The following is a 27219-nucleotide window of genomic DNA, read 5'->3' on the forward strand; positions in this document are numbered from 1 at the left end:
CTTGACCACATAATGTAATAGAGTTCAGAGAGCTCCACAAATCTTTGAAGCAATCTTTGAAAGATCACAAAAAAATCATAAGGGTGAAATACACTGCAACATTAAATGGAACTGGGACTACTCCTACTTTTATTTATCTAGTAAACTAAAGTTTAATCTCAGTAATCCACTTTCCTCTCACAGTAAAAATTCAACAAACTGGCAGCTGGGGAAAAATTACTAACAAGTGTAAAAATAAGAATTTTTCTGAAAAAAAAATTGTTCTTATACCTAGTTTTGTAAAACCTGAGAAATTTTGTAAAATTTTCTAATTCCATTAGCAGATAAAATTCACAGTGACAGAATGTAAGATAATACCTTTTAAAGGATAATACTATGTATCTTTATTCCTTGTAAAGGAAGTTGCCGCTCTGACTATGGGTTACAGATTCTTTCAGATTTGTTCTTCTTTCTTTTTTCTTTTTTTCCATCTGAAATGTTCAAACAGTAGAGACTGTGGGTCTGTTCTTTTTCAACGATCCTTCTTATCACATTCATTAGTGTGCTTCACTGTGATTGAGTTATGACTTCTCTTTGCCGGGTGTGGAGCCATTTATTTTAGTTAGTTTCCTTAAGCTCCTTCTGGGCTAGTTATTTTCCTCATCACGTCTTTCACTGCCTTTGCCAGGGCCTGTTACAGTGTGCTGCATGGCAGCAGTTCTAGCTCAGATGTACTCATCGCCTGGAAGCACGGATAATGAGCTCTGCTCCTTTCATGCTCAGTAGAGCTCGAGCAACACGTGGAGACCTCCGTGCCAAATGGGAGAAGGCTTTCTCTACAAATCTGTGCAGACACCTCTACCACAGAAGCTGAAGAATGATTGTTAGAAGATTGTAAGGCACTCAAGTATTCAAAACAACATTTGTTAGGTATCATCTATGGGCTGATAGCGTGCAAAGTGCACGAGATACAAAGAAATAAGATTTAATATAAAAGCTTAGAGTCTAGACGCAAAAAATGTAAATGTGGAAAAAGCTATATAAAAATAGGCCGGGTATGGTGGCTCACGCCTGTAACCCCAGCACTTTGGGAGGCTGAGGTGGGTGGATCACGAGGTCAGGAGTTGCAGACCAGCCCAGCCAACATAGTGAAACCCCATCTCTACTAAAAATACAGAAAATTAGCCAGGCGTATTGGCGGGCGCCTATAATCTTAGCTACGCGGGAGGCTGAGGCAGGAGAATCGCTTGAACCTGGGAGGCAGAGGCTGTAGTCAGCAGAGATTGCGCCATTGCACTCCAGCCATGGCAACAACAACAACAAAAAAGATATATATATATATATGTATATATATATGTATATATATATATGTATGTGTGTGTATATATGTGTGTATGTATATACACATACATACATATATATTGCGTATCATGTGTCCCAACGTATTCATTGTGGTATGGTCTTGGAGTCGGAGACTTCACTGTTTATCCTGGGGCAAGCTATCTGGGTATTTTTGTTGGCTTGTGTTTCTTGGTTTTTGTTTTTGCATTTTGGGGCTTCAACAATCTCATCCTCATTATAAAATTCCTACCTCCAGGGTTAGTGTGAGGATTTGTAGGCCTCGTGGGACCACGGACAGTGTGGTTGCTCAGTAAACATTTGCTTCCTTTCTGTGTGGTCAGTGGCTGCTTTGAAATCCAGAGGAGGCCACACCCATCAGGGTTTCAGGGAGAGGTAAGAGAGGAACAGCACTTCCTCTTCTAATGCAGCTACAAGCCTCTAAGCACAAGGGGGTAGAGTGTCAACAACACTCTAGCTGTAACTGATTGCCATTATCGGTTGGAGGAGATTTCTTGTTCCAATTTTGAGCCATAGAGGTATAGAAATGTCTCAGGTCTAGAGCTAAAAATAACCCAAGTGAAACAATGGATGTTATTTCATTATTAGCATAGGACAGTGTCTGGCACCCGGTAAGGATTTAATAAATGATAGTCACTATCGTTATCACTATTATCCTTAATTTTATACTTGGGAAAGGTGTAAAACCTAAAAGTAAATTATCCTAAGTCACACAGTTCATAAATGGCCTTTGGGTGACCATTTGATTAATATTGCTGCTATAATTTATTAGATTGAAAATTTGATTAGGGCAGGATTGAGGTAAATTTACTCAAAATTACTCTTCTTGTATTTCCAGCATCTACAGCAGCACAGAAATATAACAGATACTTATGAATATTTTTTGAGTGTGTGTATGTGTGTTTAGCATGGCCTTTTTACCAAGGTAGACCTGAATGGAAATCCCAACTCCAGTACCTTCTAGTTATTATACATAAATTTAGGCAAGTTAATCACTTTCAGTTATAACTTGCCCATCTGTTAAAAATGGGGCTAATCAGGTCGGGCATGGTGGCACACGCCTGTAATCCCAGCACTTTGGGAGGCCGAGGCGGGCGGATCACCTGAGATCAGGAGTTCGAGACCAGCCTGGCCAACATTGCAAAACCCCGTCTCTACTAAAAATACAAAAATTAGCCGGGCGTGGTGGCACGTGCGTGTAATCCCAGCTACTGGGGAGGCTGAAGCAGAAGAATCACTTGAACCTGGGGGGTGGAGGTTGCAGTGAGCCGAGATGTTCGAGTTCCAGCCTAGGGAATAAGAGCAAAACTCCATCTCAAAATAAATAAAAAATTAAAAGTGGGGCTAATCAGACTTAATACCTATTTCACATGCTTGTGGATAAGCTTAAATGGGGCAATACATGCAAAAACGATCATGCCCAGTGTTGGTGGAGGGTGCTCCTTTTCATTTTGTCTCCTTTTCCTGTGCCCTTTATGAAGTTTTCTGTCAGTTAGCAAACATCATGGTTTGCCACAAGAGGGCAATACTAAATTGAAATCAAAACTGTGCTAAAAAATGTCTTTTCCTAAATTAAGTCATTACCTCTCTCCCCGTCTCCCCCTCTCCTTTTTCTTTCTTCCCACCCCTCATAAACGTAGTTAGTTGTTGAGTGTTTCTTGCTTAGATTTCTGTTCTTTTCCTTCATCCTGTTCATCTGAAATCTGTCATCATAATAAAATCTAGATTTGGCAGGGACTTTAGAAGTTATACTGTGCAGTGGCTCACAGCTGTAATCCTAGCACTCTGGGAGGCTAAGGCAGGAGGACTGCTTGAGCTTAGGACTTCAAGAACAGCCTGGGCAACATAGCCAGACACCATCTCTTAAAAAAAAAAAAAAAAAGTCATATTGTCACATAGAACAAATTCCACTCTCTGCAGCTAATTCTTCCCCTCTAGTTGACCTTGACTTCTGCTTCTGTGTCTCTTCTGTTAAGCTAACCCCACAGCCCTGAGTGTTTGTGCTGCACTTTTCTTTCTAAGAAAATGCCTCTTAATTATTCTAACTTTACCTCAAACTCAGCATAGGGGACTAAACCTAAACCTGTGTATATTTCTTCTAAAAAAAAAAAAAAACACTTCTGAGTTGTACAGGCTTAAATCTCAGAGTCATGTTGGATTCTTACCTCATCCACCAAAATCACACTATATTTCCTTCCTTTATTTAATCTGCTTACTGCCCATCTGTTGCCCAATCTCATGTGTACTTACCCTGCCTAAATTCTCTTTTCTCATCTCTCAATCATTTGACTTTTTGGTCTTCCAATCATTGCTCTTTAGTCCATCTATTGGATAAGGAACTCTTGAAATCCATAGACTCATACAATGTGGGCTATGTTCTGTACCCTTCCTGTGAGACTCCCATTTCCTACCCCTGGACAAAGCAAAGTTGCTTTTTCAACCCAGACTACATTTAGCATTTGTCTATGCTTTATGACAACCATGGAGAGGAAGCAGGGAGAGCTGTATGGATTTGAGAGGGGCTCTACAATTTGTAAGAGCATTTTTTTTAACTGGAAAAGACAATATTACTAAGTCACATAGGCTACTGTCACTAATGTGTACATTTGCCCATCAGAAATACAATATCATACACCAACTAATTTTATGAGAAATAGTGATGTTAAGAGCATTGTGTGTGACAATAATAATACTTTTAATAAGGCAGAATAAAAAGATCTTGCTATCTAAGGGCTTAATCTGAACTTCCTTTTTTGGCTGGCAGAAGAGTATTTTAGAAATTAAGTCAAAAATTAAATAGGATCAAATGCTTGTTTCTTTTTGTTTATTTGTTTTGGGTTTTTTAAAATTTTTATTTGTTTGAGATGACAGATACTTGTTCCGTTGCCCAGGCTGGAGTGCAGTGGCACAATTTTGGCTCACTGCAACCTCCGCCTCCTGGCTTCAAACGATTCTCATGCCTCAACCTCCCTAGTAGCTGCTGGGATTACAGGTGCACGCCACCACACCCAGCTAATTTTTCTATTTTTAGTAGAGATGGGGTTTTACCATGTTGGCCAGGCTGGTCTCGGACTCCAGGTGATACGCCCACCTGGGCCTCCCAAAGTGCTGAGATTACAGGCTGAGCCACCGGGCCTGGTCCCTCTTATGGGTTTTAAATGTATATCTAATTCTTATTTCTTCTTTGCTTCTCTTTTTGATGACTGCATCATCTAAGTGAAATAAGACAGATACATAGTGCAAATATTGTATAATTTCATTTATATGAGATACCTACATTGTCAAATTCACAGAGACAGAAAGTAGAATGGTTACCAGGAGCTGGGAGGAGGGGAAACCCGTTTCTGTTTAGTCATCTCTTACCAGGCTTGAGCTTAACCTCAGATTATCTGAGTCTGGGTGGTCTGAATCTACATAATTAATTGAAAAGTAATAATAGCTTGACAGTAACACTTACTGAGTACATAGGAAGTACCCGGCTTAAATGTCAGACATGAGTTACGTCAAGAAAAAGTTTTAGGCAGATTTACAAATGCCATATTAATTTACTATCCTCTACTATCTATTTACTCTCAAAAATAAGTAAACAAAGCCCACACATCCTATTCCAGAATCAGGAAAACAAACAGAGACATTTCTCTGTGCCAAAGAGCTTGTCAGCCAATAATATTTGCAAAGCTTACCATGCAGCTTACAGTGTCATGTGCTATCAAGTGGAGAATTCTGGACAGGCTATATTTCAATCCATTACATTTGTTTATGAAAACAAGCTTGCAGGTATTGCTGATCTTTTATCTAGAAAGTCTATTCTCTTGGAAAGAATCTGGTTCAGTTAATTATGATGGAGAGAATAATGCATGGAAACAACAGTTTAAAACTGACAGTAAATCCACCTCAAAGCAAAAGCATTTCTGGTTTTTCTCAAGTACTTGTGTTAATGTGGCATAAGAGAAAGCCTGACTAGCAGGTATAATTAAAGTATGAATCACAGGAATAAGGCATGAGTAACTATGAAAACACCTACAAGAAATAAGCCCATTATAACATGATAAACTTTAGGGACTCATGAGTGAAGGGTAGGGGAAAAAATCCTAATTCCATGTAAATGCAATGATGGGCCTGAGTGGAAACATATCGATAAACAATAGCATCAATGTATTATTAGCACAGCAGCTGTGTGAGGCTGTGGAACATAGCATCTTCTGCCTTATATTATATGGGTACTTATTCTCTATGTTTCCTTTTTCTGAGAACTGCTTGAGGTCATGGATAATGCTTCTTCTATCTTTTTATGGAAATCACTTCCCTACCCAGACCTTAGTCATGTAGACAGTAGACATAAAACATATAATTACATACATGAATGGGCAAATGATAACCCATATTGTAGAATCTACAACACATCTGCCCTGGCATGTAAGACTTTTAAAGAAAACTAAATATTGACATCCAATATATGAAATGCAACTTATGAAACACCATTGATGCATTTTTAAAGACTTAATCACAGTACGATGATTTAATGAAAAACAGGAAGAGAATGTTATATTTTATCATTTCATATCTCAGCAGTTTAGCACTGGATTCAGCTGTTAGGAACAGCACCATGGCAAAAGTTGAAAGGAAACTATTTGGCATGGGTGGTTTTTTGTCTTTCAGGCAGAGTAATAAGTAAATATAAAATCACCTCAGGTGAAACACAGTCCACTGCTGTTTATGTCATGTCATTTCATTAACTGACAAACAGAATTACTGCCTCTCCCTTCCCCAACCCTGCAAAAGAAAAAAAAAAAAAAATGAAGAGTATTTAGTTGACAAAAATTCAACACTTGGAGTTAAAATGGCTCTAATGGTGACTGGCCATTTTGCCAATATGTTGAGGGCCAAAGATGTACATATGGATGGAAGGTGTTTTGAGATGGAGTCGTTCTGTCTCCCAGGCTGGACTGCAGCGGAGCAATCTGGGCTCACAGCAATCTCCGCCTCCCAGATTCAAGTCACTCTACCGCCTCCAAGTGACTCTCCCGCCTCAGCCTCCCGAGTAGCTGGGACTACAGGTGTGCGCGCCACCAGCCCCAGCTAATTTTTGTATTTTTGGTAGAAACTGGGTTTCATCGTGTTGGCCAGGATGGTGCCCCACTCCTGACTTCAAGTGATTCCCTGCCTCAGCCTCCCTGAATGCTGGTATTACAGGCATAAGTCACTGCTCCTGGCCCATACTGTTTACATGATCTTATCCTGTTTCAGGTTATTTTTAATGTTCATGTACATTTAAAAAATTGAAACCAAAAATCTTGACTGGCTCTGAAACTTAATTGGGAAAAATGTAAAGCACTTTAGTTGAATTTTTCCCATGATCTGTAGAATAGTTTTTAAACAGATGGTTCATATGGACAAAGCAATGAAAATGTAGAAATTAAAAGCAGATCCTTAAGAACAATATCTGAGTTCTCAGAAATCCTATAGATGATGTCAGGACGAGATGTAAAGCAGTCGTTTCTTTTGCTGTCAAGGTTTTAGGGGAACAGAAATTTATTAGGTGAACCTCTACCGGAGGAAGGATAATGCCTGTGGGTAGGAGTTAACTATTTATTTCAAACTCCAGTCCACTTCAACAATTTGAAAATCTCCCCGCTCCTAGGACAATTCCATCTAGGTGCCAATAGGAGATACTGCTATTGTGATGCAAATAGGTATTCTTCTAGAAGTAGGAGCACGTAAGTAGAGTGAGGATGACTTGAAAAATCATCCCACCTTCCCAGCTATGGAGTGGGGGAGGGGGAAGAAACACTACCAGGCTGGATCAAGGAAACTGAGGGGTGGGAGAGGGACGGGACAACTTCTCAACGTGGAATTCAAATGCATTCAGTGTGACAGTGTGAAGTAAAATCTAAATGAACTTTAGACAGTAGTATGTTCCATCTACGCTTCAAAATACTCAAACTTTAGGGAAACTTAACGTTGGTTTTTCTCCCAGAGAATTTTAGGGAGTAGGTGGAGGGGACGACTGGTAGGGGAGCTATATTGGGAGTCAGATCCTTTTGTGGAGCAGGGGACCCCGAAGTGTCACCAAGGGCTAGCCGAAACCAGGGGCCCAAGAGGGGACAGGGTTAACACCCCAGCCAAGGCCGGAGCGCAAGCGCGCGGCCGTAGCGCAGGGAGCCCTGGAGCCAAGTGCGGGAGGGCGGGTGGGGCAGGAGGGTAAAGGGGCGAAGGGGCGGGGTGGCGCGGGGTGGGAGCGCGGCGGCGGGGAGGAGGGTCTGGGAGCCCGGGTCCGATTTGCAAGCGCTCTGAGCCTGCGTCCGCCGAGGGGGAGGGTTTCCCCAGCAGGGCCAGAGTTGCGGCTGTGCGCTGATTCTGGCTCACAACGCCGAGGACTGTCAAGAGAGCTTGGGAGTGGAACTGCCGGAAGTGTCTGCGCGCAGTGAGAGAAACTTTCCTGCTCCGGCCGCGGCCCGGAGCCTCGCCGCCCCAGCGCTCCGAACGACGATGCGTCCAGTTGACAACAACCTGAGCGGACCCGCGCCTCGGCCCGCCGCCCGCGCCTGCGCTCGCCTTGCCTCGGGAGAGGAAGACTGAGCCCGGCGCAGGCGGTTAGGGGCTCGGGGCCCGTTTCCTTCGTGCAATCAGTCCCCTCACGTCCCAGCGCCTTCCCCGCGATCGCGCGTCCCCAGCGCCCGCCGCGGCCGCCGGCTGCCCCCGCCCTGACCGCCGGACCGGACGTGCCCGCGGCCGCCGCTGGCAGCGCCTGTGCCATGGGGCTGCCTACTCTGGAGTTCAGCGATTCCTACTTGGACAGCCCGGATTTCAGGGAGCGCTTGCAGTGTCACGAGATTGAGCTGGAGCGAACCAACAAGTTCATCAAGGAGCTCATTAAGGACGGCTCTCTGCTCATCGGGGCATTGAGGAGTAAGTAGGGCTGGCGGGGGAGTGGGCACCCAGATCCAGAGAGTCCCCGCGGGGTGCGGGTCAGAAGGGTGGGTTGGAAGAATCGGAGCTTCTTTTGTTTGAATGGATTTGGGGACAAAAGCTGAAGAGCTCCCCTGCTGGTGGCCAACAAAGTTTGTTCTTAGGTGTTCTTGACTTATTTACTTACATATCTACAGGGAAGGGAAAGTTCTCTACAGGGCACTGGAATATAGCCTGAGGAAAGTCGTTCAAAGCCATCTTGTTGTGTAATGCTCCTAGAAAGATGTTGGGGACTTTAAATTTTTTAAAAAACATTGTTGTGTCTATTAATAGTTTGAACTAAAAAAGCCCTTAAGGGAGTAATCAAGAGTTTGTCTTAAGGATAAAATTAGACTAGTTTAGTGATACTAAAAGAAAATTATTAATTTCTCCCGTACATCAGTAGCTCTTCATTGGGCACAGTCATTGAGTTGGCTTTTTAAAAAGCGTACATTTGCAGTTTTGCCATTTTGTAAGATAATCGAAGACAGCATGGCATCAGTGCATTTTAACTCTGCAAGACCTGTGCGTCTTAGTTTTGGTTTGCATTGTGTGGGTGTTGGGTGTGTCATTGGGATGAAAGTTCAGGGGTTAAAGGCCAATCAGAACTTTTGAAGATCTATAGAATATAAAGACTGTTACAGTCTATAATATAGGGCTTCTTCCACCTCCTTTCCCATACACCTCCTGACCAAATTTTCCTGCCTCCTTCTTTTATCCTCTGGATCTTTGCTTTCAATTACTAAGACCTAAGAGTATCTGAAACTCAGGAGTTTCTCTTACAGAGAATTGAGCACAGCTACATGATATGGCTTGTTACCTTTCCCAGGAGGTATCTGCATCTTTAAAAAAAATTTTTTTATTTATTTGTTTTTCTTTTTTTTTCCATCTTCAAAGGAGCCTGTGAAAAGTATTTGCATCTTAATAGAGGCTTCTGGATGTTTTAACTACTGAAATGAAGCCCTGGAATCTCTGGTCACTTAAAGCTGGGTGAATGAGATACTTTAAAAAGGTAGAGAGATCTTTGGGTGATCTAGTAATCCCCAGGACATATATGGGGGCATCATCTTTGTATAACAACATGGTAGGGATGTGTGTGCCTAAAACTGAGACCATGCTAGCATCAGATCTATATTTTGAAACATGTATTAGCAGTAAGGAGGGAGCTTAGCAAGATGTCTTGAAATTAGTGTGTTCCAAAATATCTTTTATTTTAACCATCCCAAATATTAAAACATTTACTTAACCACTTGTGTTACTTAACCAAGGTAAAGATAATATATTTTATGCCCATATTCACTTAATTTCTGAATTTGAGGCTACTACTGATAATGGCATTTACTGTGATTTGTGAAAAATATAGTTTCTCTGCAATTCTTGTCACCCTGCATAAACACTAATGTGAACTGTCCTTCCTCTGGCTTGTAAATCCTGGTTAAAGTCTCACGGGACTAACCTCTTTGCATCTAAGACAGCATAATGCCTCTTCAAAAAGAGCTGCATCTCAGAGTGCCAAATGCCAAGCCAATTCTTGTTGGAGGTGCCAGATGTTCTACATTTTTCTCCCCGCTCTGCTTGAGATAAACTTTAGTGTTTTAGAAGTTGAAAATACTTACATACCTTTGATAAATGCTCTGACAGGTACATTATATTACGAGTGACATTACATACTTTATTATGATGGTTTAATCTAGCTTTGTAAAAGTCAGGTGATTCCCATCATTACAGGTTTGTTCTTCCATTCATAAGTGAAGAAATCTTGGGAATGTAGGTTCTTTGAAGATATAGGCCCTGCATCTTAATTTGGCTTATGTACTTAAATATACAACCTGTTGTCTTTCTAGGATTCTTAAGTTTGTGGTGAGAGTGTATTGCCGTAACTAACATTTGATTATTACTTCTTTCATTGTGAAAAGGAAAATATTTTATTCCTTGGTAAAATAATTCCTAACAGCAGCTGCCAAATAGGAGGGATTTTGGAGCAAAGGAACCCTTGAAGTCACACTATAGCACTGATTTTTTTCCTACCAAGCCATCTTTTGTCTGTTGGGGAGGATGCTCTGAGGCCCGGCTGCAGCTGCTTGGATAGGAGGAGTGTCAACAGGATTCGAGGCCTGCTTGGTTCTATCACTGGCTGCCCCTGCCCTGACCACTAGCCCAGACATGTCCCCTGGCAGAGTACCATGGAGCTGCCCATTCCACTGTGGGAGCCTCCCTGTACCATGAGTCTGCCCACTCCACTGAGGTAGCTCTTCTTCCCTCGGTCTGTCCTTTCTGTTTTTCTTGCCTGCCTAGTGAGGACTTCACCTTCCCTAACTTTATACAGACTATTTCAATAGATGTATCCATTATCCATTTCATTTTTTTTTTAAGCGCTGCACTGTTATTTTTGTTAATAATTAATGCATTCTTAATGTAACCTTGTTTAGCAGACAATCATCAATGTACCTCTAAGCATATTATATTATTTTTATCCCTGTTGTTAACTTTTCCCGTGAGAGTTTTGACTTGCACTCTCTTAGTTAACACACACCTGACCATTCCAGTAAGTCACACATTCTCCTTGCTCTGTGGTTCAAGTTGTAATTTCTTCAGTAGACTATTTGGAAGACTCCTTTAAATTGAACTAGAAGATTTCAATTGAACTGGATGATTTCAATTTTAAATAATACATATAAGATACTTAACGTGTGTTTAAACATCCATTATTACATTTCAGATTCATGTCCACTTGGAGAAAAAGGATAATAGTTAATTAAGTGTATTGACCTAGACTTGGATTTGAATTTTGGTATCATCAGGTACAGTGTGATAGGTGGCAAGTAAGTTAACCTCTCTTAGTCCTAACTTTCCTGTGAAGTGAGGAAAATCTATAACAATCTTACCATTAGGATTGTTTGCTCATTTTGTTATATGCCACATAGATATTTTGTGAGTGATGTTTGAAAATATTCTTACTGGTGAATAGTTTTAGTTAATGGTGTATGATTGAACATCTCTACCCTTTTCATCAAATGTAATTCTTTGAACTGTATCCTTTTAACAGGTGTCAGTCTTAAAATTTGAGCTGTGAAAGAGTCAGTTACTTTTGCTTATTAACTTTTTTTTCTTTTAGGAATTACATTCAAAGAAATATTTCAAAATTGATTTTTTATATAATTTACCCTTTACTTTTTCTTGTCTTTATACTTTTGAATTCAAAGAGTCATCTTTAAGTAAAATGAGCTTTCTCCTTGTAAGAATACACAGACCCCCAAAAAGAGACAAAAAGAGAATAGACAGAAATAGACAGAATGGAAACTTGATTAGCAAGGAGATTTTAATTTATTTATGTTTTTGAGACAGGGTCACTCCGTCATCCAGGCCGGGTGCAAACATGGCTCACTGCAGCCTCTCCCTCCCAGGCTTAGGTGATCCTCCCACCTCAGCCTCCCCAGTAGCTGGGACCATAGGAATGCACCACCAGGCCAGGCTCATTTTTGATATTTTTTGTAGAGTCAAGGTTTATACCGTGTTGTCCGAGCTGGTCTCATCAAACCCCTGGGTTCAAGCAATCTGCCTGCCTCCACCTCCCAAAGTGCTGAAATTACAGGCATGAGCCATCACACCCAGTGCCACAAGATTTTAAGTGTTCTAACCACAGACACAAAAGTGATAAGTTTATGGGGTAATGATCATATTAGCATGATTTAGCCATTCTACAATGTGTGAAATATATATAACATCATGTTATGTCTATCAAAACATTATATTGTACACCATAAATACATACCACTTTTATTTGTCAATAAAAAATTAAAAAAGAAATAAATAGCAAGAGTTATACTCATTGAGTTGAATTGATTGGGTGGGGAGAGCATTATCATCTTTCCTTCTCCACCCTAGCCTGCAGCATCTTTTTTTTTTTTTTTTTTTGAGGCAGAGTCTCACTCTTTCGCCCGGACTGGAGTGCAGTGGCCAGATCTCAGCTCACTGCAAGCTCCGCCTCCTGGGTTTACGCCATTCTCCTGCCTCAGCCTCCCGAGTAGCTGGGACTACAGGCGCCCGCCACCTCGCCCGGCTAGTTTTTGTATTTTTAGTAGAGATGGGGTTTCACCGTGTTAGCCAGGATGGTCTCGATCTCCTGACCTCATGATCCGCCCGTCTCGGCCTCCCAAAGTGCTGGGATTGCCTGCAGCATCTTGACTGTCCTTTTCTGTCTTATTTCAGTCTTCTTCTAGTTCCCTTAAGCTGGAACTGGCCTGCTGTTTGGTCTGGTTTTTGGAAAATGTTTCTAAACTTGTATGTTTAGTATTGATCAAAGGAAAAAAAAGATAAAGGACTGTTGTATACATTTAATTATTTCTTGTGATAATTAAATATATACAAGCATGGAGCTATAATTCTGTGCTTATAACATTCATGCAATCTTAAAAGAAAATCAGTTTACAAAGTAAATAAAAACAATATTGTGAAACCAATACAAAACTTGTCAGCAACATTTAGTTAATCTAATGGATGATGTTACTGTGCTGAAGCTAATTTTCTTCTCAGAGGTTGCTGATAATATCTGGTGTGTTGTTGGTGATTCATTTTCTCACTACTTTTCCCAGTTGCAACCTGCAGTTCTTGAGAATATTCTTGCCCTGATGATGGCCTTCCTTCCATCAGAAGCTTTATTTGTTTATTACTCGGTCATATTGCCTTTGTTCTGGTAGCAGTTGTTCCTGGCACTAGTGATCCATTACCCAAATGAACATGGCACCGATTATGTTGATGATGTGGACAGTGCAGTCAATTAAGGCATTAGCCAGAGGAGAGCGCAGTTTCTTTTTTCTTTTTTTTTTTTTTTTTGAGGTGGAGTCTCGCTCTGTCGCCGGGACTGGAGTGCAGTGGCCAGATCTCAGCTCACTGCAAGCTCCGCCTCCCGGGTTCACGCCATTCTCCTGCCTCAGCCTCCCGAGTAGCTGAGACTACAGGCGCCCGCCACCTCGCCCGGCTAGTTTTTGTATTTTTAGTAGAGACGGGGTTTCACCGTGTTAGCCAGGATGGTCTCGATCTCCTGACCTCGTGATCCGCCCGTCTCGGCCTCCCAAAGTGCTGGGATTACAGGCTTGAGCCACCGCGCCCGGCCGAGAGCACAGTTTCTTAAAGGTGTCTACCCTGAGTGTCCACAGACCTTAGTTTGAGATACATTGCTATGATATATTTTTGATTTGGGAATTAAGTAGGTGTTTTTAGTAAAGGAAAACCCTAAGTGCAAACAGCAGGTGGAAATGTCTTAGACAAGACGAGGTACGTCTGCCTTTCATTTTCTGTGTTTCACTAACTCAGCTTAGACTTTCTTCACTCAGTGCTTTACTTTTTAAGCCAGCTTTGATTTTGTGTGTGTGTTCTGGGCCCACTTTGCTACTAGAATTTTTGGTGGCACAAGGAAAGATGAAAAGGGGGGAAAAAGGCAAGTTTACAAAATTAGAGACTTCCCATAGTTACTGCCCTGTTTACTTGGTCATCCTTTAGCTTTTCGTAAGAACTGCCATTGTTTTAGGCTCTTTTTAGTTATTTAAATTTGCACGTAGGTTTTTTTTTTTTTTTTTTTTTAAGTGGAACTCATGGTAGATTCCTGTTTATTTGGCAAGAATTCCTTATTCCACTAAGGTTGTTTGCTTGTGTAGTTGGGCAGCCTAATCAGAGGTGTGGAGTGTAATTACTTCAGCCATTCATTTACTTCTTATAATCATTAGAATTTAAGTTAAATGAGCAGAAGTAATTGCATCTTTCAGATGAGCTGTAATTAATTTTAGGAACTAGTAGATTAGGAATGTGGTGCTTTAAGGTTCTGTTTCCAGAGACCTGTTGCAAGTAAAAGCAGTTATACTTGTGTTAATTTAAATGTGAGCCTTGGCGCTCATTAGAGTGAAATTAAATTGGGCTGGCTATTTACTTCCATCTTACCTCTCTTCTCATGATCTCCATGAGCTTAATAGGTGCCCTTTAACAGTATCTTTATTTCTCCTAGATTTCTTTTTTCAGCCGGTTGTAATTAAAGGCTTCTTCTGGGTTAGGTCAGAGAATGGGTTACTGTTGGAATAAAAAACAGTTCCTGTCTAGTGGAGACTGGCTTAGCAATAATTGCCTTTTGCACTGCCTATTACAGTTATGATCAAGGTACTTTCATAGTGCAGGAAACTCAGGTAACCACTATAACCACTATAAGTCATTGAAGAGCTGATTTAGCAAGTCTCCATTCATTTATTAACATTTCTTAGAGTACAGTGCTGATTGTGTTAATGATGGTGTTTAAGAATTATTCAGATTATGTAAGATGAAAACGATAAAGCTTACATTAGGATTGGTTTCTTTTCTTTTCTTTTTTTTTTGATGGAGTCTCGCTCTGTCGCCAGGCTGGAGTGCAGTGGCATGATCTTGGCTTGCTGCAACCTCTGCCTCCCTGGTTCAAGCAGGTCTTGTCTCAGCCTCCCAAGTAACTGGGATTACAGGCATGTGCCACCACTCCTGGCTAATTTTTTGTATTTTTAGTAGAGATGCGGTTTCACCATGTTGGCCAGGCGGGTCTCAAACTCCTGACCTCAAGTGATCCACCCACCTTGGCCTTCCAGAATGCTGGGATTACAGGCGTGATCCATAGCACCTGGCCGGGATTGCTTTGGTGTAAAGTGCGGTTTTTATTAATGTGTATTTGGAGAGTGGCAAATCTTTTCTGTAGATTCATAAACAGAAATAATATCCTAATATTTTAAAATGAGGAGATTAAGCTGCATTAAGTAAATGATATGCAACACTGAAATGTTTATTTTAGATAGATAAGAAAGGTTGAAGGAAAGGGGGGGTTATTTAGTCTTAAGTCACTTTCATGAAAATTGATTTCTTTCCAGAGCTGTGATTGCCACCTTTTCTGGCCCAGCCATCTCTGCGGTATAAATGGTAATTTCTGCTCATTTCAGCCTTCTAGGCAGGTGCCAGCCTCCCTGCAGCTCTACCTGCCACCCACCAATTTCACCTTGGAGCTCTTCCAGTCTTCCTTTTCCTCTAGCCTGCTGAATCTCTGCCCAGCATCTGATAATCCTTATAGTATATCTTCTGTGGTTCAGGCCTCATCAACCATGGGCTGCTTCTTGCTGACTTTCATCCTGAAAATTAGAATCACGTGCTGAGCTCAGGCGCAGTGGCTCACAGCTGTAATCCCAGCACTTTGGGAGGCTGAGGTGGGTGGATCACTTGAGGTCAGGAATTTGAGACCCACCTGGACAACATGGTGAAACTCTGTCCCTACTAAAAATACAAAAAAATTAGCCGGGCATGGTGGTGCATACTTGTAATCACAGCTACTCAGGAGGCTGAGGCAGTAGAATAACTTGAACCCAGGAGGCAGAGGTTGCAGTGAGCAGATCATGCCATTGCACTCCAGCCTGGGTGACCGAGTGAGACTCTGTCTCAAAAAGAAATAGTAAATAATAAAAACACTCGCTGAGTACCTGGATCTGTAAGGCACAGGGCCTGTGCTCCATGTTTTACAGCTGCCATATTCTGAGTTATAATGGCTGGTTTTTGTATAAGCATAGCAACTTATGTAACATTTGTTCACCTTAATGGCCCTTGAAGCAAAGGAAAAGAGGCAGGATGATACCAGGACAGTCAATGGAAATGTCATTATTTTAATTATTTTGTCTTTGGCATTTAAACATCAGTGGATATTTCTGGTAAGGTAGATTCTTCTCTCTGTGATTTATTTGCTCTTGATGCTCAGGCTGGAATGCAATAGCGAGATCTTGACTCACCGCAACCTCCACCTCCTGGTTTCAAGCGATTCTCCTGCCTCAGCCTCCCAAGGAGCTGGGATGATAGGCGGCCGTTATCACGCACAGCTAATTTTTTGTATTTTTAGTAGAGATAGGGTTTCACCATGTTGGCCAGGCTGGTCTCAAACTCCTGACCTCAGGCAGTCCACCCTCCTTGGCCTCCCAAAGTGCTGGGATTACAGGGGTGAGCCACCGCACCTGGCCTCTAGGATTCATTTAACCAGAATATTTGGTTAATCAGAATACTCCATTCTTTATATCTGCAGTATTCTGATTCTGTTATCAAGAATCCAGTTATAATACTAAAGAAAATGTTTTGGTGGAACACGGATAGAACACTGTGTGTAAGGAATGTGAAGTGTGGAATAGTAAGGTACCTTATAGTAGCTAATAATCTGTCAGTTGTCCCAACCTTTTTCCTTTTTGCAGACATGGGAACACATAAAAGAGGAAAAATAAGCCTGAATTTTCTAGGATTTTGAAAATAATTCTTCTAATTTAATTTTTACGTGGAATATAGTGGGGAAAAGCTAGGATAAAGCTGATAGTGGCTGGGCATGATGGCTTACAGCTGTAATCCCAGTGCTTTGGGAGGCCGAGGCAGATGGATTGTTTGAGTTCGAGTTGGAGACCAGCCTGGGCAACGTGATGAAAACCCATCTCGACAAAGTATACAGAAAATTAACTGGTATGGTGATGTGTGCCTGTAGTCCCAGCTCCCTGGGAGGCTGAGGTGGAAAGATCGATTGAAGATCGGGAGGTTGAGGATGCAGTGAACCATGATCGTGCCACTCCACTTTAGCCTGGACAACAGAGCAAGACCCTGTGTCAAAAAAACCAAAAAAAAAAAAAAAAAAAAAAACGAATAACACTTTGTAGATTATTTTATGTAAAATCAATTATGACAGATTTTCAGTTCCAATTTTTAGATTCTATGGTAAAAGTCTATTTTTTACATTTTACTTATTTATTTTTTTTGAAGCAGAGTTTCTCTCTTGTCACCCAGGCTGGAGTGCAGTGGCATGATCTTGGCTGACTGCAACCTCCACCTCCCGGGTTCAAGCGATCCTCCTGCCTTAGCCTCCTGAATAGCTGGGATTACAGGTGTGTACCACCACACCCAGCTAATTTTTTGTCTTTTTAGTAGAGATGGGGTTTCACCATGTTGGTCAAGCTGGTCTGGAACTCCTGACCTCGTGTGATCCACCCACCTCAGCCTCCCAAGTGCTGAGATTACGGGTGTGAGTCACTGTGCCTGGTCCCCTAATTTTTAATTTAATTTAAATTTTTAGAGACAGGGTCTTGCTGTCTTTCCCAGGCTGAAGTGCAGTGGCTATTCAGAGGCAAGATCGTAGCGCACTACCACCTCAAACTCCTGGCCTCAATCAGTTCTCCCACCTCAGCCTCCTGTGGAGCTGGAACTAATAGAAACATGCCACTGCACTCATCTCAAAAGGTCTTAATTTTTAAAGGTGTTTTTAAAATGCCAAACATGACATTCTAAAATGTTGGTTCATCTGACTTGGTGATCATCTCTGGGTATACTGGAGAGGATCTTCTATTTTGTTAAGAATGGAGAACCATCCTAGGAGGTTGTCAGTGTCAGGTAGTATGTAAAAAAAAATTGGAAAACTGCTGCCTGTATATAAACTTGTTAGATTAATAATAGTACTATCCCTGAATCTTGGCTTTACTCTGGAAAAAGTAGGTAGACATGGAATGACATCCCTTTATTTGGAAGTTAGGCGCATTCATCAGCAGTGGAATTTCTGTGATATTTCCTCATGCAAATCTAAAAAGCCGTATCGCCTGCTGCTCTGCAAAAGACATGCCAAATAGTGTTCCCTCGTGTGTAAATATATACTGGAGCTTATCCAAATGAAAGACCCAGGTTCAGTTTTCTCTTTTATATACAGGAAAAGTGATGATTTAATTTGGAAGACTGGTCTGTGTCTGTGTGTGGACGGGAGTGATAAGGCACTAATAGAAATAAGTATTCTGTGTAGTGTATTATGCCTTTCAAATGAGAGCTATGTAAATTGGTTTAGTTCGCTGTTGTGAGAATTTTGTCTTCTTCACTTATTTAATTTCCTTATTCCTTAAAATGTCTGAATGAAAGATAGGGCCCAAAAGGGGTGAAGGTGGGAGTGGATAGCAAGGGAAAGCAAATTAAAGTCAGTTGTGAAAACAATTTACACATTATGGTTTTGGAACTTGTATTAGACTTTCTCTTCCTTCTGTGAAAAAGTTACTCTGTAATACTAGAGAAGCAAAAGACTCTAAGACTAGCCTTCCAACTGTTTTGTTAATTTATTTTAAAACATTTTTTAATTCAAAATTAATTATTTGTAGAGATAGGGTCTTGCTATGCTGCCTTGGCTTGTCTCCAACTCCTAGCCTCAAGCCATCCTCCTACCTCAGCCTCCCAAAATGTTGGGATTACAGGCACGAGCCACCACACCCAAACTTCCAACTGTTTTAAAAGTTGGTTGTAATCCCATTACTTTGGGCAGCTGAGGTGGGAGGATCATTTGAGGCCAGGAGTTCAAGACTGGTCTGGGCAACACAGTGAGACCTACCTGTCCCTACAGAAAAAAAAGAAAATTATCTGGGTGTGGTGGTGTGCACCTCTAGTCCCAGCTACTTGGGAGGCTGAGGCAAGAGGATCACTTGAGCCCAGGAGGTCAGTGCTGCAGTGAGCCATGATCACGTCACTGTACTCCAGCCTGGGCCACACAGTGAGACGCTGTCTTAAAAAAAAAGGTCATTTTCCAAAATGGAGAAACTCCATCTCTACTAAAAATACAAAATTAGCCCGGCATGTTGGCGCATGCCTGTAATTCCAGCTACTGGGGAAGGGGAGGCTGAGGCAGGAGACTCGCTTGAACTCGGGAGGAGGAAGTTGCAGTGAGCTGAAATCGCGCCATTGTACTCTATCCTGGGCAACAAGAGTGAAATTCTGTCTGTAAAAAAAAAAAAAAAAAGCCTTTTTTTTTTAATTGGTTGTGGAAAACTTAAGGAAGAACATTCTCTTTAAAAATCGTCGACTTTAGAGATAATCGAGGTGACTTTTTTAGAGGCATACTGTTTGCGGGAGATTTGGGAAAGCTGTGTACCATGAAATAATGATGTTGACATACGAGCTAAGGAGGGAGTTTTTAAAAGCAATTCTGGTTTTCCTTAGGGGTGACTTTTGCTAAAGTTATTACTTCTTGTAGTTCCAGCTCCATCACTGAACTTGTTTCTCATTCTGTGATGTTGCAGAGCTCCTCTTCCATTTTCATTTTGTTTCTTCTTTCTTTCTCTTAAATGTTGGTGGTGCCTTCTCAGCTCTTTGACTCTTTGCTTTCCTTGTGTGATAACATCTGCTCCCAGGGTTCCAGCCCTGACCTAATTTTCCTAAACTTTGGGCCTGATTTTTACCAGCCTAGGAGATATAACTACCCTGATGCCGATGTGCTTTAGGCAAATCAGACTCAATCTGTCAAAAAATAAGTTTTTCTTTTCCTCCAGCTTGCTCTCTTTGTATTCCTTTTTGTTCAGTTATAACATCATGTATCTGGTCATCTTCTCAGGAAACACTGAGTCCTTCTAACTCTTCCCATTTTTCACCCCATCCATTTTGTTAGCCCTATAATTCTATATCGAAAATATTTCAAATTTGATTTTCTCTGTCTGCATTAATATATTTAGTTTATATAGAGAGAGATTAATGATTTTTTTCTTAGCTTAAAACAGAAGTTTATTCATATATATATAGCGTGATCCCGGCTCACTGCAACCTTTGCCTCCTGGGTTCAAGCGATTCTCCTGCCTCAGCCTCCCGAGCAGCTGGGATTACAGGGGTGTGCCACCATGCCCAGCTAATTTTTATATTTTTAGTACATATAGGGTTTCACCATGTTGGCCAGGCTGGTCTCTAACTCCTGACCTCAGGTGATCCACCTGCCTTGGACTCACAAAGTGCTGGGATTACAGGTGTGAGCCACCATGCTTGGTGATTCTCTTATAATTCTTGAGGTTAGAAATTTGAAATATAAGTGCCGGCAGTGCCTTGCTCTGTCTGAGGTCTCTGTGGGAGGACCCTTCCTTGCCCTTTCTGGCTTCTGGTGGTTGCCAGCCATCCAGGTTATTCTTGGCTTGTAGATGCATTACTCTAGTCTCTGCCTCTGCTGTCACATGTCATTCTCCCTATGTGTCTCTGTTTATTATACAGGCAGATGTCAGAGATATTGCAGGTTTCGTTGCAGACCGCTGCAATAAAGTGAATATCACAATATAGTGAGTTATGTACATTTTTTGATTTCCCAGTGTATGTAAAGCTTATGTTTACACTATACATAGTCTATTAAATGTACAATAGCATTGTGTCTAAAAAATGTACAAACCTTAATTACAAGATACTTTATTGTTGAAAAATGCTAACAATCATCAGAGCCTTCAGCAAGTCATAATCTTTTTTGTTGGTGAAAGGTCTTTCCTGGATGTTCACAGCTGCTGACTGATCAAGGTGGTGGTTGGTGAAGGCTGGAGTTCCTGTAGCAATTTCTTAAAATAAGACAACAGCGGGGTTTGTCCCATAGATTGACTTTTCCGTGTGCAAAAGATTTCTCTATACCATGAAATGCTGTTTGATAACATTTCGCCCACAGTAGAACTTCTTTCAAAATTGGAATCTATCTTCTCAAACTCTGATTCTGCTTTTTTTAAGTTTATATAATATTCTAAATCCTTTGCTGTCATTTTAACAATGTTCACAGCATCTTCACGAGCAGTTGATTCCACATGGAGAAACCAATTTCTTTGCTCATCTGTAAGAAGCAGCTCTTCATTTGTTCAAGTTTGATCATGAGATTGTAGCAATTCGGTCACATCTTTAGGCTCTACTGCTAATGCCACTTCTCTTGCTATTGCCATTACATCTGCACTTGCTTCCTCCACTGAAGTCTTAAACCCCTTCAAGTCATACATAAGCGTTAAAATCAACTTTTTCCAGACTTCTATTAATGATATTTTGACCTCCTCTCATGAATTACAAATGTTCTCAATGATATTTAGAATGGTGAATCCTTTCCAGAAGGTTTTCAATGTACTTTGCTGAGATCCATCAGAGGAATTGCTATCTATGGTGGCTATAGCCTTACAAAATGTATCTCTTAAATCATAGGATTAGAAAGTTGAAATTACTTCTTGATCCATGGGCTACAGAATGGATATTGTGTTTGTTGGCATGAAAGCAATATTAATCTTTTTGTACATCCCCATCATAGCTCTTGGGTGACCAGGTACATTGTCAATGAGCAGTAATATTTTAAAATTAACTTTTTTTTTTTTTTCTGAGCAATAGGCCTCTCACCACACAGTGGATTAAAATATTCAGTAAACAGAGGTACTGTCATGGCTTTGTTCCATTTCTAGTGCATGGGAAGAGTGGATTTAGCATGCTTCTTAAGGACTCTAGGATTTTCAGAATGGTAAATGAGCATTGGCTTCAACTCAGTGTCACCAGCTGCTTGGGCACCTGACAGGAGAGTCAGCTCCAAGCTTTGAAGCCAAGTGTTGACTTCTCCTCTGTAGCTAGGAAAGTCCTACAGACATCTTCTTCCAATAGAAGGTGGCTTCATGACCACATTGAAAGTCTCTTGTTTATTGTAGCCACCTTCATCCATGCTCTTAGCTATATCTTCTGGAGAGCTTGCTGCAGCTTCTACATCAGCACTTGCTGTTTCACCTTGCTCATTTATCATATGGGGATGGCTTCTTTTCTTGTACCTCTTGAACCAACCTCTGCTTGCTTCAAACTTTTCTTCTGCAGCTTCCTCACCTCTCTTATAGAAATCATAGTATTGAAGAGAGTTAGGACCTTGGTCTGGATGAGGCTAGCTTAATGCAATATTGTGGCTGGTTTGATCTTCTCTACAGATCACTCAGACTTTCTCCATATCAACAATAAGGCTGTTTTGCTTTCTTATCATTTGTGTGTTCACTGAAGTGGCATCTTTTTTTTTTTTTCCTATCTCATGGAACTAGGAGAAATGGAGTAGCACTTTTAATTTCCTTCAAGAACTTTTCCTTTGCATTAATAACTTGACTGACAACAGAGACCTAGCTTTCAGACTGTCTTGGCTTTTGTTATGCCTCCCTCATGAAGTTTGATCATTTTATCTTTAAAGTGAGGGATGACCGGGCACGGTGGCTTGCACCTGTAATCCCAGCACTTTGGGAGGCCAAGGTGGGCAGATTGCTTGAGCTCAGGAGATTGAGACCTGCCTGGTCAACATGTCAAGACCCTGTCTCAAAATAATAATAATAATAATAATAATAATATAGTACATAAAAATTAAACAATAATAAAGTAAGGGACATGCAACTCTTCCTTTCATTGGGATACTTGGAGGCCACTGTAGGGTTATTAGTTGGCCTAATTTTAATATTGTTGTGTCTCAGAGAATAGGGAGGTACAAAAAGAAAAACAGAGATGGAGGACTGCCTGATTGGTGGAACAGTTAAAACACACACAACATTTATTGACTAGGTTCACTGGCTTATACAAACACTGTTCATGGCATCCCAAAACAGTTACAATGGTAACATCAAAGAGCACTGGTCACAGGTCATCATAAAGATGTAGCAGTAATGAAGAAATTGTAATATTGTGAGAATCGCCAAAATGTGATGGAGACAGGAAACGAGCACATGCTTTTGGCAAAGTGGTATCAATAGGTTTGCTCGATGCAGTGTTGTAAACAACCTTCAGTTTGTAAAAAATATCTGCAAAGTGCAATAAAATGAGGTTTGCCTGTATTTTAGTTAGTCTTTCAATTTGAATAGAAACATCTAGGTGCCTAGGATATTTTGTGTTCTTTTTTTTTTTTTTTTTTTGACATGGAGTTTTGCTCTTGTTGCCCAGGCTGGAGTGCAATGGCACGATCTCGGCTCATTGCAACCTCCACCTCCCGGCTTCAAGCGATTCTTCTGCCTCAGCCTCCCGAGTAGCTGGGATTACAGGCACGTGTCACCACGCATGGCTAATTTTTATATTTTTAGTAGAGATGGGGTTTCGCCATGTTGGCCAGGCTGGTCTCGAACTCCTGACCTCAGGTGATCTGCCCACCTCGGCCTCCCAAAATGCTGGAATTACAGGCATGAGCCACTGCGCCCAGCCTGGATATTTGTGTTCTAATTAACTCTTACCATATTGTGGATGCTCAGTAACTAGTGAACATCAACCAGTTTGCATTTTACTAAGGGCATGAGATGGAGGAGGATTTTGAATATCTGTGTAGTAAATGAGCCAGAGAATGGGGGCTATGAATATACTGTTTCGTAGTGCTTGCAGCAGGTTTTATGTGCAACTGCGCTGGCTTCTCTGTGCTAACTTTTCAGACTAGATAATCTGGGGGAACATCATCATCAGTTAGAGCTTTGTTCCAGTGTTGGCATTGCCACTAACCAGTATTATGAGTCCAAGCCATTGGCCCCGTATTCTGTTTTCATCAAAAATGACAATAACATTTACCTTATATTCCTTGTAGGATTTTTGTGTGGGCCAATGGAAAGAATGCATAATAACATAATATGAAGATGTAGCATTTTTTTTTTTTCACTTGCTTTTGGCAGGATCATTGTAACTCGAATTATTTCAGCTTTTTACAAGATTTAACTTTAACAGATTCTTGTCAATGTTATTATCATATTCCCTAAAAATGAGAAATTATTGAAATGGTAATGCTTCTCTTAGGTGTTAAAGCATGGCCTTGTCCCACTCAAATTAGATCTGCTTAATAGGAAATGATTATAAGATATGATATCGTTTTGATTTACCTTTTAAAAAATAATTATCTATCTTGATTTGAGAACTAAGAAAGAATTAGGTTGGCATTTAGGGCTTAATGAACAGGCAGTATAGGTTTTGAGACAAAGACGTATCTGCTGATGCTTTAGTTCTTCTGGCTCAGGTCAGTGGTGTACACAAATTATTTAAAATGATGATCACAATTTGCACTTCTCAGAAGTGAAATCAATAATTGGGCCATTTTACAAAATTAACCGGCCAAACTGCGGATGCGAGAACTCTTTCCCATGTCAGTTTCTGCACTGAAGACAGACAATGGCTTAGAAAAGTGCTTTCCTAGGTGTCTCTTGTGATACACAGATGTTTTGTAAATGTAATTATGCTGAAGGTGAGCTCATCCAGGCAGTTACTGGTGAGAAAGGAACATGATGAAATTGATAGGGCATCGCTGGAGGGGCTGAGTGTGTTAATTAGAGACAAAAGGGACATTCAGTTAAGAATTGAAGAGGAAGATTCAGTTGGCTCAGTGAGAACATTGAATTGAGCCTTTTAGCTAGTTGATCCAGGAAAGGTGGTGCAGTTAACTTTGTGTCAGAATCACCAGGAGAGGATATGTGGATGGTGCCCTAAAAACAAAACAGTATTTAAAAGAAAAAAGAAGGAAAGATATTTCTTATTGGATCTGTGAGTTAGAAAGGCGCTCAGGCCTGCGATTGAGGGAATTAGGGAACAAGGGACAGGAAGTCTTAGCTTTTGGGACAGCTTAGAAAGTGAAGCACAGGCTGGAAAAGGCCAGCCTCAGAGGTTAAAAAGAGTACAGATCCTGAATAATCCTGAACAGGGAAAGTCAGTGCGTGACAGTGATGGTGTCCAGGTTTGTCAAGTTTAAACTCTCTTGGGTGCACAACCTTTTCTTCCCAGTATTGCCTTCATTCCTCAGACTGCTCTAATGGAAATTAGAAATTTGGGCTGGGCGTGGTGGCTCATGCCTGTAATCCCAGCACTTTGGGAAGCCAAGGAGGGAGGATCTCTTGAAACTAGGAGATGGAGACCAGTCTGGGCAAAGCAAGACCCGTTCCTCTCCCACACCTGCCCACTCCTTGTCTCTACAAAAATAAAAAATTAAGCCAGGTGTGGTGGCATGCACCTGTAGTCCCAGCTACCCAGGAGGCTGAGGCAGGAGGATCGCTTGAGTCCAGGAGGTTGAGGTTGGAGTGAGCTGTGATCAAGCCACTGCACTGCAGCCTGGGTGAGCCTGGGTGAGCAAAACAGCAACAAAAACAACAACAACAACAAGCCACTGCACTGCAGCCTGGGTGAGCCTGGGTGAGCAAAACAACAACAACAACAACAACCACACTACCACCACCACAAAAAAAAAAAAAAAAAGAGAAGAGAAGAAAAGAAAAAGAAAGACACTGTCCCCGCTTTTTAGTCCTTAGGTTATGGCTTGGATTTGTATCTTTGAGATTGTGCTTTGTACTTCTGTCAGGATATATATTGACTCAGACTAATCCAAATTTAACCAAATAATCTGAATATGAAATCTGACTAAAAGAAACAGGGGCGGCGCTTTAGCTAAGCTTAGTGTTATCACTCACACATGTGCAGTGCTAATAACATTTCATCTTTAATCATTAGAACATTTTAATGTTAAATAGGATCATTGAAGATTTAGCCTTAACAGTCGTCAGCCTAGAATAGTAGCAAGAGACTGAGCTTTGGAGTCAGAGAAATGATTTTCAATTCTAGGTCTGCTGCTTGTTAGCGGCTTGATTATGAGCACATCACCTGGCTTCTTTTGTGAGTTTTTTCTTTGTCCATAATATGAGAGTGATACTTCCTTTATCTGCATATTTTTGGGATTCATTGAGATAAGACATGTAAAGTATCTAGTACAATTTATGGTACTTGGTATTACATGTTAGTTTTCTCACTTTGTTCATCTGCAGCTAATGTTAAGACTAGATAGAAATTAGACGAGAGTTATAAATAGCCATCACCATACTTCCTTCAAAAGAGGATGTGAGGTGATTTTTCTGAGCAATATCTTTACCTTACCTGGACACATGCATTATATTTAATTATTATTTATTATTATTATTATTATTTTGAGATGGAGTTTCACTCTGTTGCCCAGGCTGTAGTGCAGTGGCGCGACCTCATCTCACTGCAAACTCTGCCTCCCAGGTTCACGCCATTTTCCTACCTCAGCCTCCCAAACAGCTGGGACTACAGGCACCCGCCACCACGCCCAACTAATTTTTACAATTTTTTTTAGTAGAGACAGGGTTTCACCATGTTAGCCAGGATGGTCTCGTTCTGACCTCGTCATCTGCCTGTCTTGGCCTCTCAAAGTGTTGAGATTACAGGCGTGAGCTGCTGCGCCCAGTCTATTTAATTATTTTTTATTTTATTTTTTAGAGTCAGGGTCTCCGTGTGTTGCTCAGGCTGGTCTCAAACCCCTGGTCTCAAGTGGTCCTCCCACCTTGGCCTCCCAGAGTACTGGGATTATAGGCGTCACCTTGCCTGGCATTATGTTTAATGTTGATGTAAGAGCATGAGTGTGCCTTGCAGTGGGAGTGCACCTGTACTGTGGAAGAGTTAACTTTTTTTTGGAGACAGAGTCTCGCTCTGTCACCAGGCTGGAGTGCAATGGAGCCATCTTGGCTCACTGCAACCTCTGCCTCCCAGGTTCAAGCGATTCTCCTGCCTCAGCCTCCTGAGTAGCTGGGACTACAGGCGCATGCCACCATGCCCAGAGTTAGCTCACTTTTTAAGGACCTTTCCTCATCTGAGATTTTATGATTTTGTATGTAAAATGGTTTTCATTGTATCTTGCCTGGATGATTTGATTACTTCCCTGTTTCTTTCCCTAGAAAGTTAGCTCCATAAGAGTAGGCACCAAATCTTTGGGACTCAGAAGATGGACACATGATGTATTTTTAGTAAGTGCTCATTACATGACTGAACTTACAGGAAGTTGTGTCAAACTAGTGTTTGGAGAGGCTGAAGTCTACAGGTGGTCATTAACCACTTCATACTGGAACCACTTCTGAAACTTTGTATGTGAAGACAAATGTCATTGTGACAACTCTTTTAGCATGTTGTGTAGACTTACTAGAATGAGGTTGATTACAGTCGGCTTATTCAGGGAATTGATATTTGTATTAAATAATTAATTTTCTCTTCAGCAATGACAATTATATATAGTAACTCAGATTCAAGGGATATTGCTAAAATGTACAGGTGATTTATATTTCCTATTTGTAACAAAGCTTTGCATTTTCAAGATGCCATTTCAAAGGGTTGATTTTAATTTTATGGGAATGCCTTCTT

At 41.1% G+C, this 27219-nt stretch overlaps 1 protein-coding gene and 1 long non-coding RNA gene across 2 annotated transcripts in view; one reads left to right on the top strand and one right to left on the bottom strand.

Moving 5' to 3' along the window:
- Positions 1-4576: 4576 nt before the first annotated feature.
- On the bottom strand, positions 4577-10043 carry LOC117080107. The gene is made up of 2 exons (XR_004435719.1): positions 8048-10043; positions 4577-6111 (listed from the first exon to the last, which is right to left on the bottom strand). It is a non-coding gene; the product is annotated as an uncharacterized LOC117080107 (long non-coding RNA).
- Positions 7569-27219, top strand: part of ARHGAP42 (Rho GTPase activating protein 42) — a 315746-nt gene continuing 296095 nt past the window's right edge. Inside the window, exon 1 of the mRNA XM_033204701.1 lies at positions 7569-8247. Within this exon, the coding sequence (XP_033060592.1) occupies positions 8094-8247 (154 nt within the window). The 5' untranslated portion in view covers positions 7569-8093. The remainder of the gene's footprint in view (positions 8248-27219) is intronic.

The sequence above is a fragment of the Trachypithecus francoisi genome, unplaced genomic scaffold (genome assembly GCF_009764315.1).
Source record: "Trachypithecus francoisi isolate TF-2019V2 unplaced genomic scaffold, Tfra_2.0 Lachesis_group8, whole genome shotgun sequence".
NCBI classification, from domain to species: Eukaryota; Metazoa; Chordata; class Mammalia; order Primates; family Cercopithecidae; genus Trachypithecus; species Trachypithecus francoisi.